The sequence below is a fragment of the Anneissia japonica genome, unplaced genomic scaffold (genome assembly GCF_011630105.1).
Source record: "Anneissia japonica isolate Jap-2015-1 unplaced genomic scaffold, ASM1163010v1 scaffold685_len2926416_cov193, whole genome shotgun sequence".
Taxonomy (NCBI): Eukaryota; Metazoa; Echinodermata; class Crinoidea; order Comatulida; family Comatulidae; genus Anneissia; species Anneissia japonica.
The window spans coordinates 461,937-475,104 of record NW_022692922.1 but is presented as its reverse complement, the minus strand read 5'-3'; the positions used below and the strand labels follow the sequence as shown (position 1 = coordinate 475,104).

At 34.7% G+C, this 13,168-nt stretch overlaps 1 protein-coding gene across 1 annotated transcript in view; it reads left to right on the top strand.

The window, feature by feature from the left end:
- The window catches only part of LOC117100495, a 13,181-nt gene extending 10,068 nt beyond the window's left edge, over positions 1 to 3,113 (top strand). The window contains exons 3-4 of the mRNA XM_033240208.1: positions 2,283 to 2,436; positions 2,640 to 3,113. Coding sequence (XP_033096099.1) covers positions 2,283 to 2,436; positions 2,640 to 2,718 — 233 coding nt within the window. The 3' untranslated portion in view covers positions 2,719 to 3,113. The remainder of the gene's footprint in view (positions 1 to 2,282; positions 2,437 to 2,639) is intronic.
- The last annotated feature ends 10,055 nt before the right edge of the window (positions 3,114 to 13,168 follow it).

Here is a 13,168-nt window from a genome sequence, read left to right as displayed (position 1 = left end):
TATTTTATCCTCTTTCTCTCTAGCCTTTGGTATAACTGTACCTCTACACTGTAGTATAACAGGAGGTACTAGCTGTTGTTGTTGTAGATAATATACTAACATTTAATAACATCCAAGAAGGTCACAGTTAGTTACACAGTGACGTACATCACATACGTCCGTGAAATTTCATAGGCCTACTGTAGGTAAACATAGAAAGAGCAATAATAGTAAAACTCGAGCGTCACGACATTGCGAAGTGTCTGCTCTTGTTCCTCGTATCGTACTCACTCGAGTCAATCCGAGATGGTCCGAGTGAAGTTTCATGCAAATGTTTCGTACGGAAAAAAAAATCGCCAGCGGGAAACGCTACAATTTAAAAACTGAGGGCGCTCAACTTAATTATCTAAAATTATAAACAATATCGTGAACTTCACATCTATTATTATTATTTTTTAACATTAATTACATTACAAGGTTAAGGCCAAGTTCATAAATGCCGGAATGATATATTTAATTTAATTATTTAATAATATTTACCTTATGCTCTGTCCCACTTTAATTTCATGTTTCAAATTTGTTTCAATTTTTTTTCCGAAATTTCAGTCAATGTCACGTGAAGCGTGACTATTGTGTCAGGCCCTGGACCCTAGATTAGCTAGGGGCATAGTCTAGGGAGGGGCCTAGGTAGGAAATAACTCAGCCTGTAATTAGGCCTAGGTTAGCCTCTTTTGCTCTAACCTTAATTGATAGTATCTATACTACTGGTGGTGGTACTAGCTGTTGTTGTTGTAGGTAGTAATTACATTTTGATAACAAACATACAAAAAGCTCACAGTTGGTAACAGACGTACATCACATAAATCGTTAAGATTTAATAGGCCTACCGTAGCTAAACAAAGAACAATACAGTATTCTTCAGCGTCACGACATTTTGAAGTGCCTGCTCTAAACGAACTCGAGTCGAGTCAATCCGAGACGGCCCGAGTGGAGTTTCATGTAAATGTTTCGTACGGGGAAAAATCGCATCCGGTTTAGGCATGATGGGTACTACTACCACGAGGTAGGGGCGCTCTATTGGCAATCAAATACAGTAGCGTTCGGAACTCTAACAAAATTGCGTTCGATTGACTCTATGTCACGATATGGTCATGATGTAGCAATTAAAGATGGCGGAAAATGGTAAATCCGGTTTAGGCATGATGGGTACTACTACCACGAGGTAGGGGGAACGTTATTGACAATCGAATAGCGTTCGGAACTCGAACAAAATTGCGTTCGAAACTCAAACACGCGTTATAGAGACGCAGCACACGTTCGCCACAAACGCCTTTTACCGTCATTTGAAAGACGCCCTCTAAAACATGGTAGTACTCTTCGTGATCAACGACATAACGTGGTAACTCCCAAAGTTACTCATTTTTAAAGTGTTTTTAGTGTAATAATAATAATAATAATAATAATAATAATAATAATAATAATAATAATAATAATAATAATAATAATTTTGGCTTATATAGCGCATTATGCTAAAGCCTCAATGCGCTTAACAGTAAAAATAAAATTCGGGGAAAAATTAAGAAAAATACAAGTTAATTAATTGTTGTCTTGTATATTATTATTATAGTGATATAGGTGTAATTTTTGCCCTACCTGACGTGGAAATGTACCGAATACTCAGAACATTTGAAAACAACTGCGAAAAAAAAAATCGCAAGTTGTTCTCGGGTGGGACTCGAACCTACGATCTCCAGATCACAAGCCTGGCATCATACCTCTAGACCACCGAGCTTGCGCCTGATGGCCAGGGTTGAATTCGAGTCCAAGTAAGCAGCGGGTACTGCAGTGTTGATAGTAATTGTTATTGTCGTGATGGAATGATAGACAATAACTGGATTTGCGTCAGGAGAAACATGTATAGGTGTAATTTTTGCCCTACCTGACGTGGAAATGTACCGAATACGTTTGAAAACAACTGCGAAAAAATCGCAAGTTGTTCTCGGGTGGAACTCGAACCCACGATCACCAGATCACTAGCCTGGCATCATACCTCTAGACCACCGACATTATAGTGATGTTTTCGATTTCTACTGTTTGCTATCAACTTAAAGAAACAAATCTCGTATAGGCCTGTATGTACTCTGTATGACGAAAATTAATCTTGAATCTTGAAAAACATAAGATGCAAAAAAACAAAAAAAAAACAACAAATAGACACACGCTCCCGCTGGGAGCCTATTTTTATACTATAGTGCTGTGTCTGTATCTAATCTTTGTATATCGCCCTATTGTATATTATACAGATGCTGAAAAAATGCTAGAAGGCATGTGGAAGAGTGGCTCACCTGACCTGTCTTTGGAAACTGACGAAGTCGGGCCATCTGGTGGAGATTTTGCGTTTGAGCGTGGTCACTACCGACTAATATGTGATGATGGTACTGATAAGGATGCTGGAAAGTAAGGAAGCCTTTTCTATAATGAGCTTTACATCATATGTGTACAGTATATTTCTTACGTCGTGATAGGCCTATAATATTGAACTGTGTATATATCTTTCTATATATAGAGAGAGATGTATAGATATATCTAGATAGGTACCAGTATATCATTATAATGATTCATGTCACTATCTGCATTTCTTACTGTTTGTTTCTCTGCAGGTATGTGGTTGTGTGGAAGCGAGTTGAAGGGAAATTGTGTATGTATTTGGACATCTTAAACAGCAGTTTGCCAGCGTAGCCACTGATGACGGCAATCTGTTTTTAGGATACTTATTGGGTCTACCATCAATCTAATTAAATATGTAGTTGTGCATGTAAGAAGGAATTAGGAACAAAATAAAAGTATTTGTGAATTTTCTTTCCTTTAGTTAATCCAGTGTCAATTTTTTTTATAAGTAAATGTTGTTTTGACTTAAGACTTGACATTTTAATACTTTCATTATACAGCGCCTGTATGCTGTTGATCTCCCTAATGCTTTAGGATCTTTCATAATGCAATAGTTTTCTCGGAACGATCAATGAAAAACATTTATTTATTTATTTATTATTATTTTATTCATTTTCTTACGATTTTAACATATCAATTTTCAGAATTACCGGTATTATTTTAATAAATCTGTGTCTTAACATCAATTAGTGATTAATATTTTGCTGTTATTATTTTTGTGCATCGATAAGCGTAGCCCTACTCTAATACTCATACTCATCATCTCATCACCATCATCACTCAAACTGAAATTTGCCATAATATATTTAATTAGTTAACAGTCATCTCACATAACCTTCTTCCCCATGTCAATACTTTTGGATCCGTCACTATATTACGAGGGTACAGCACATTCAAGCCTCAGGAAAAGCCAAACCAAATCGAATTCAAGTCAACTCGGCCCCAAGTCAACTCGGCCCCATGTCAACTCGGCCCAAGTCAACTCGGCCCCAATTTACTGCGTATTTACTGAATATTTACCAAAGACGGTACTGTGGTGACGAAATACTCTTCACAATCAATAATGGTACTTCATGTGCCTTAAGACAGAATAGGACCGGTTGTTGCGGACCGGTCATCGTTCTGGGATTATGGTTTCTCCTCGATTTTCTCATTTAATAACAAGTTAACATTTCTATACTGTATTTAATTATATTCGCCACCGCGTAACTTCCCCCATCTCCTCTGAAACCGCTGGCAGGAATTATGTGGTCATATTTCATACACTGGGGCTTCTATGTCACGAACACATTCCGCTACTTTTTAAGGCTGGATATTGGATAACAACGAAAAAAAAACAGCCAAACACCACCGAAAATCAGTACCTGTTTTGCCATGTTTCGCAAGTTGCTTACGTCACGTAAATACAATTAATCACATCTATTCTGTACTACAATGCTTTGGTCTAAAAATTATCGAGTCTGGCCGTAAAAGTACCAGTCTATGTTTCGCAGCTTCATTACGTCACCGCCCAGTACTTCTCACGTTGTCAACAAAATGGGTGACAAGCATGTTCCCGTACCTCTTCGGAGTACCCATTGCATTAGGCCCCATAAAAAAATGATTAGTTTATCATCCCTTATACACATCTAGATGTGTATAAGAGACAGCAATTAATCACATCTATTCTGTACTACAATGCTTTGGTCTAAAAATTATCGAGTCTGGCCGTAAAAGTACCAGTCTATGTTTCGCAGCTTCATTACGTCACCGCCCAGTACTTCTCACGTTGTCAACAAAATGGGTGACAAGCATGTTCCCGTACCTCTTCGGAGTACCCATTGCATTATACTGGATATAGTAGTTTTATGGCACAAAACATCTGCGCAATAAATGGCATGTTCTAGAAGTCGATCAGGTAAAAATAAAGATACACCTGGACACAAGCCATGATATAACCTCGGCCTAGTCATACCGGCTATCCCTACACAGGCCTAGCCTAGGCCTATAATTTATAGGCACAGACAGGCCTAGGCTCTGGCCCAGGCCTAGGCGCAGCCTAGCCTAGCCTATGATGTCGATCAGAGATAGGCTTAGACCTAGGGACCTAGGCTCAGGTGTTGTTAGCATACCTAGCATACCTATCCTCTATCTCTCGAATCCTGGTCGATTTGGATAGTGCATTAAGATAGATAGGGTCAAGCCAGCTCCACCAATCAATAGGCCTACCCTGAATTTACGTAAACACGCGTCAGGGCAATTGATTAATGTTTCATGTTCTTTTGAATGTCAGTAGTTCAGATAAGCCTTACATGCATCCACCTGATTCAAGACCAACACTTCTCTCATGCCCAACTAGGCTACGCCTACTGTATATCAGGGCCAGTGGAACGTTTTTCAAAGTGGGGGGGGGGGAGAGACCCACTTATAAGATGAATGGGAATATGAATCATGCAGATCTGGAATCAAATCTACGGGGTCCGGGGTCCTCCCCCGGGAAAATGTTGATTTCTAGATGACGGGTGACTTTTCTCGACTTTTGAGCTAGGTGTCTAATGTTTGTTCTTCAAAATTCAAGGTTTTCCCCCTCTTGAAAACGGTCAGGTAAACTTTCTCATTCTTATTACAGTAAATAGGCCTGATATGTGTGTAAACATACATAAAAAAAAAATAAGTAGTTGCGTAGGCCTACGTATTCTTTTTTCAATGAATTGATAAGCTAGATGGCGGGAAATGAGCTTTTCCGACTTCTGAGGTGTCTTAATTACTTTTAAGTTCTTTAAATTCAAGGGTTTGCCCTCTTGAAAACGGTCAGGTAATTTTTTCCCATTGCTTTTTCAGGCCTTATGTGTGTACACATACATAAAAAATAAAAAAAAAATATGAGTAGTTGCATACGATTTTTTTTCCATGAATCGATAAATCCCAAAAAGAAAGGGGGGTCTGGGGGTTCTCCCCCGGGAAAATTTTGATTCCTAGAAGGCGGAAATTAGTTTTCCCGACTTTTGAGACCTGTGTCTTTTAATTAAGTTCTTCAAAATTCAAGGTTTTCCCCTCTTGAAAATTATTATAATGAATCAATGAACCCAAAGAGAAAAGAGAGGTTCAGGTTCTTCCCGGGAAAATGTTGATTTTTAAATGGTGGGAAATAAGCTTTCCCGACTTCTGAAGTATCTTTTAGCGACTTCAATTTAGGTTCTTCCCCTCTTGAAAACGGTCAGGTAAATTTTTCCGATTGTTATTACAGTAGATAGGCCTTAGGCCTATGTGATACATACATAAAAAAAAATTTAGTAGTTACATACGAATTTTTTTTTCCATGAGTCGATAAATCCCAAAAAAGGGGGTCCGTGGGTTCTCCCGCAGGAAAATTTTGATTCCTAGAAGGCGGGAAATGAGCTTCCCGACTTCTATTGTCTTTTAATTACTTTTAAAAATGGGCTTGGTAAAAATGGCCCCAATGAAAAAATTCAGTAATAGAAACGACTTTTTTTAATCTTCAAATATTTAAATACTGTAAAATAGCAAGTACTGCGAATCAATAAATAAAATATGGTCCCACATTATAAAATTCAATAAAAAAAAAAATTTAAATTCTGTAAAATACCCTGTAGCTAAAATTGAATTAATAAATCAACAGAAACCATATGCATATTTGAAAATTAAAATAATTTTTATTATTCTCTTTTTCTTAAAATATCAACCCATTTTTGCGGGGTTTAGCAATACCCTGATTGAATTTCTGGAAAATTGTGATACCCCTTCCCCTGGCCACAAATAAATTATTTTAGTATTAATAAATGCATGATTTATGTTGATTTATTGATTAAATTGTTGCTATTTTTTTACATTTAAATGAAAAAAAAAGTGTTATTCATGGCTTATTTTTTTTATTTTTTTTTTTTTTGAATAAGTAATTCCTGCAAAAGGTAAAATATAAATGGCTATTTAATTTTGATGGGTAGATTCTTTTTAAAAAATGCATATAATGATTTTAAAAAAATCAGTTTTAATACAGAATTTTATTATTGGGGGCCATTTTTACCTACCTGTCATTTGGGGCCATTTTTACTGGGGCCATTTTGACCGTACAACATAGGATCTGTGATTGCACTTACTCCAGCTAACTTGTTCCAAACGCAAGTTACTCTGGCTAAGGTGCATCCAACATAAATCAATGTTTCTGGTTTCAATCGCACTCAAATCCGGCTAATGTGTACCCTCAACCACAACTTAACGTCCCTAGTTTCCGTTACTCTTGCTAACATGCAACATAAATCATATCCGATGCAACAACCATAAATTAACATTTTGGATTCTAGCTGGTCTTTACATCTAGGAAGATTATCAAAGATCATCAATTTACACATCCACGAGCGGCAATATATATGTATCCAAGATCATCACTATGGATTCGATAGTCAAGATCATTATATATGATATAAAAAGCATCAATAATGAATGCATGATCAATGTATGGATTCCAGATCATCAATATACAAATTCAAGATCATCAATAATGGATTTAATTAGGATAGAAATTCACTCCAGAATGGCGCACCATTCTACTCTAAAGTCTAACCTGCTTGTCACTGAGGCTTTAAGCTAGCTTGACCTGGACTAACTAAGCCACGGTTACGTACGTCAGTATCGGTTTCAACCGTTTCAAATCCAACTAAAACTTCTGGCTTTATCGCGGAAGAATTATATACTACTGAGCCGATGTCGCTACGCAAAACGGTATCCGACGCATCGGTTATTCCTCCGCAGAAAAAGTAGCATGCAATTTGCATAACAATATTCGACAGGAGGAGAGAGTACTACGAACTTTGCAAAATATGATAGTCAAGCGAAACGCCCTTGATGCTTTGCAGCAATGGTCCGATGAATCTAACTTCAAATTGAACTCTACCATTAGGTTTTATTTTGGTCGCAAACAATTACCAGAGTTGGATCTTCAAATTATGGGTCAAATCCTCCCTGTGATCAACAGTGTAATGTTACTGGGTGTTTTGTTTGACGAAGATCTCAAATGGGATAGCAATACCTAATCCATATGTAGTAAAGCTAATCGTAAACAAGTTATTCTCTGATCAGATCACTAAAACGTGCAGGGTTTTAATCGGGACGAACTAGTTGAAATTTACAAGAGCTATGTCCGTCCAGTGTTAGAATATACTGCACCATTATGGCATCATGGCCTTAATGTAAAATTTTCCAAAATGATTGAGAGAATTCAGATTAGAGTATGCTGATGCATACTCCAAAGTGATTATGTTTCATATGACTCGGCCCTATCAGTCCTGAGTCTTGAGAGGCTGTCTACCGGCAGAGATTCTCTTTTTAACCGCTTTGCTATCAAATCATCTAAATCTGATCGTTTTAATTTCCTCGTTTCCAAAATCTCATAATATTCACAATATGTCAAAACACACTAGTTATGCATACAAGAAATTCAAGTGTAAAAACAGAGAGGTTCTACTCCAGCCCTGTACCATTTATGGTCAGGATTCTTAATAACAATAAATAATCAATCAAGGTCTTCAACAAGAAAAGCTATAAAGAGATGAAAAGGGAGAGGCAGAGGGGAAGGGGAGAAGGGGGAGGGGTGGGAAATTGACGAATCCTCCCATGTGTCTTTTTTCTTTACTCTCTTCCCTTGTTTGCTTGTATCAATTATGTCCTTTGGTTGGGTCGTGCTTTTCGAGGTTCTGATTTTTGTCTGTTGTTAATTTGTGCCATCCCAGTGCTTTACTTTGTTTTAAATGTCTCTTTTAAATGTCTCTTTTAAATCTTAATTTTTTTAAGAACTTTGAATGTTTTAATAATCTCACTTATTTTAATAATTGTTATACTTTTATAGTAATAAATGAAAATAATAATATCTATCCCTGTACTAAACCGAAATGAAACATTCTCATAGACGAAATTAGACTAGACTCGCACCTTCTCTAGATTCGTAAGAATTAAAAAAACTGACATTTGTCATCTAAGCAAACTGACCACCAAATCATGATTAATTAGTATCCAGCAACTGTGGTAGCGTTACCTAAAACTCGGACAGCCATGATCAAGGCGATTGTACAGTAACCATACAGATAATAATCATTTTGATTGTAATAATGTGTGTTGTCATCAAATGTCAGAAAACATATGACATAAAAACACATTTTAAGCTCATGTCAATAAAAAGCGAACAGGCTTGAAATCTGCTGACAGGTCATCAATGGAAAAAAAACTTTAGGAAGTAAAGATAGTGGAAGTTACAGTGATTAGAGCTAAAATATATCAAGTGAAGATGTATTGTCTAAAAAGGAATGATTATTTTAAAACACCGACATGAATGAGATTTTGGTTTTGAATGTTGATGAAGTATAACAATAACTAATCGTGTTGGAATGCTGCAGAAGGTTTTCATCATAAACCGATTACAATTGATAGAGTGATCGTTGTAGAGTATAGTCCTTGTTTCTGTAATAATATGTCCTATTTATTTTGAAACTGTAGAAAGGATTTAATATTAAATATTTTATTTTATTCTATATGATATGATAGTATTATATATTTTTGAAAACTGAAGAATATTTTTAGACCAAAATTGTAAACGCAGAAATATTGAAATTCAGTGCAGCTTTCATTTTTCCTTGTTGAAACTATGTTTATTGGACTCGGAAATTCAACTGATTTGCACTGTTACACGTTGATTGTACTATCTGTTAGGGTTGAAATAAATACGGAGGCACACAGCCGAAGCTAAATTACTTACCCCTTGATAAAATTAAACGTAAAGCTGCCGTCTAGGCAGAGGGTTTAATAAGACACAATCGTAAAATTCCATTAACAAAAATTATCGATGCTTTGTAAATATGAACATGTGATTGTGCATTTATTGTAATTGGAAGTGTATATCCATTTATGTCTCACAACACAATAAAACTCATTAATTTCTCTGTTATTGGTTGCCTTTGTTTTTCTGCCGCTAACCAGAACGTTGACCCATCGGTTTGTTTTCAATGACACCGAATTGTTTAACAAAAATTTGGCTATGCTTAATTTCATCATAACTTTAATTTGTTCAAATCAAATCAAATACTTCATTTCCTATACATGTCAGTAAAATGCATAAAAAGATACAATCGGCCTATGACATAAGTATAAAGAGGAAGTTAAATAGAAAGATAGTTTTGAAGTGACATTTTTCAAATGTTGTGCACACTCAAGCGTTATTTGCATATTTGGGTAATAGTAAATAATGAGCTGTATCTTCTTTATATAATAATGTCGTCAGCCAATAGGACAACGTCGTCTGCCCAAACCAGACAGCCAATATGCGTGACATTAACGTAAATGCCTAAATAAAAAAAAATAAAAAATGGGAGATAAATTGCATCCTTGCTTTACACCATCAGTAACCTCAAATACCTCCGTTTGAATATCATTAAAAGTAACCTTACTTTTAACATGTTGTATAAGCTTTTACTGAGTTTTTTGTTTTTCTGCTCTTGTTTTACGAGTAAGGCCTGAGGAACATGAAAATATGTTTATGAATGGAAATAGGGATGATATTTGGGAATTTTTATATCAGGAAGCATTAATTCAAAGCTTTCGTTAATGCTCGGCAATATAGGTTACCGTATTATTCGCACCATTTTATGAAAGATAAATTTGAAATTATAATTATTTGAAAACGTCTGTAAGAATTACATAAAGGGAGCCTGGTCAGCACGAACATATTATGTTAAATACCACCAGTAACAGTTGACAGTCTCTAGTTAATGTAAAACCTTTTAAATCATCCAAGGAGAATTCTAATTTTTTAGGAGCTATTTTACTGTTTTAAAAAATATTTTTAAACAATTAATAATAATAATTTTACTGTTGTTTTACTTTTTTTAATTAACGTTTTATCTAAATTTCAATTAACTGCACTGTTTTACCATTCCAATGTTACGATTACCTGATGAAAAAACGTGGAATTTTGTTTGATTATTAGAATATTATATTTTTTTTTTAAACTTCCGATCTTAACTTATTTTATCTTACTTTTTTGATTTAAGATATGTTTGCCTGTATACCTGTATATCATTTAAGTTTTTTGTGATTTATAGACGCACCGTTTTGTCTAACGTAACGTGTGCCTTTGTTTTATAAGAGAAGATCCAATAACTTATTATTATTATATTATTTTACTCTGATTGGATATTCTTAATTTCCATCACATTGAAGTCCAGAAAAAGTGAGGCGTAACCACCCCCTTTTCTACATTTCCACCAGTTTTTAAATATTCAAAAATCTGTATCGCATTAACCGGTTCCGAATTCGTCAAACATCCCTTATGGTAGAAAAATAGATGTACAGTACATCAATACACTTTTTTCCTCCAGAGCTGGGCTTTAAAGCTGGGAGGCCTGGATTACCTTATTTGGGTAAATTAATAATGACTGTGTGCACAGTATCATTGTTCTTGTGAAAGACAAGTGTGCCATTATGGCTAAAGTGATTAAAATACATGTATTGACAAAAAAACACAGCATACTTAAAATAATAACCCTTCATTGAATAAGGAGATACTTACAGACAGCTCTATACACAAACTAACGAGTAGGTCTGGTGTAGGTAGGTCAGTATTATAGCAAAAATCGTCTTTAATGAATCAGTGCAAAGCGTAAATATAAATGAATATGGTACAGTATGTTAGAGCGTTAAAGCCCAATTCCCGGCAAAATTTCACTAAAAACTGACTTTTTTTAGAAAATATGCATTTGCATTACTTCAATTATTATAAATCATGGAAAAATATTGGCATGAATTTTAGTTTTACGCAAAAGAATAAAAAAAAAAAGAGAAATACAGACTATTTTTCATAAAATATTACCATTTTCTCGACGAATTCATCGTTACTAGGCAAATTCAGAGGTTGTAGATCGCATCCACTGGAATACTCTCGATTTTATGTATGCTTTATACAGTCAGAGCCATATATATAAAGAGTTGCGACATTCCGCTCCTTGGTTTACGAAAGTCACGTGGTACACACCGTCCATTTTGTTTCATAATCTTCCCGATGAACACATGCAAAGTATATGTGTTACGTACATTGCATATTAATTTCACACACTTAATTGGGTTTACAATTATAACATCACTTAGTATGGACAGCGTATAAGAATTCATATATAATCGAATATTTGCGCGCGTGCGTGCTCGCGTAAATTCCGTGCTCGCGTAAATGATTGAAATTAAAATTAGAATTGTTTTCAATTATCGTTAATTCGTCACATTTTAATCAATGAAGTCCCGACCTATTTTATTTAATGGTAATCTTTTCTTTGGTTTTAATTGTTTTTAATAGTTTTATATTAAATATGTTTTTAATAGTTATATATTATATATATATATATATATATATATATTTATTTATTTATCATATATCATTTATCAGTTGCATTATTACACTGTGTACGTTCATCATTAAAATTTTATTTTATTTTCTCATTCGCCTAGATGCGTTCGGAAAATATTTAAGCTAAATAAGAAAAAAAATTATTTTTTCCCGACCTTTTCTTACGATCTTTAAAGGTTGTTCGCTAAACAATATTAGAAAATGGTTCTTAATTTCAAATCTTTGTACAGCCTGTATAAGTACGAATGACAATGAAAATAAAGGTGATGTTTAATAATCTTTAAAATGATTTGCTGTTTCTATTGCATACTATTATATAATTATTATAACTTTATTTTGGAAACGACGCTTTTAAAACAGCGGACACGCTCTTGCAGTGTGTTCATAAAAGTAACATACTGTACAGCCATAATACAATATTAAAATAGAGGCGAGACTTTTAATACAAAATTTACGATAATTACACAAGTTGAATATATCACAGATCCTGTATATCATTTAACACTTACAATTTATAACATTTACAGCAAAGCACAGTTTATATATTGCGGCCAACTGACCTTTACTATTTTAATATTTATAAATAATAATAATCAAATTAATAACATAAGATTTGTATAGGGCTCGCTCATATTCAAATTTAAAGAGCAACAATCTATATACCCTAGACGGATTTAAATTACAATTTAATTAATTTTTGCTGGTCGTCACATATCATTTATTTGCAAAAATAATAGGAGCTACTTAAGGATTGCCTAATTAAAGATTGCTTGCCATCGAGGGGCTCTCTCGGTCTATCGGCGAGGATTAAAGAACTGCTTAAAAATAGTAAATTATTACAGTATTATTTTATAATATGAAATTGGATATGAAGTAGTGAAATCATTAAAAAAAAATCTATAAATAGTTACATGAAACTCGACTGCTAAAAAGATTAAATGAAATTAAACTATACAGGAGGCCGTTAACTGTATTACTGTATACAGTATTATACACAGGAAAGCATATCACGTTAGACACATAACGCGCATCGCGTATGACACAAAATGGCTTCTAAATTCTCAATGTCGCAACTCTTTCTATCTATGGCTCTGTATACAGTCAATAAAGCGCGCCCTCTCTAATGAGATTAGTTTTTGTACTTCGCATCTCGCACAATGCGGTCGTTCGGTTAGGCTGAGATATGTTTGTTTAAGTGTCAAAATCTCAGTCAGATTCAGTTTTTTAACAAATTTGAAATAATTCCTATGAAATATTATATTTCACAAGTGTCAATACTAGCTAGCAACGGAAAATATCATGTCGGCCGTTTTTATGTGTGATAACAGAACCTAAATCGAGGTAAGGCTAGGCCTAGCC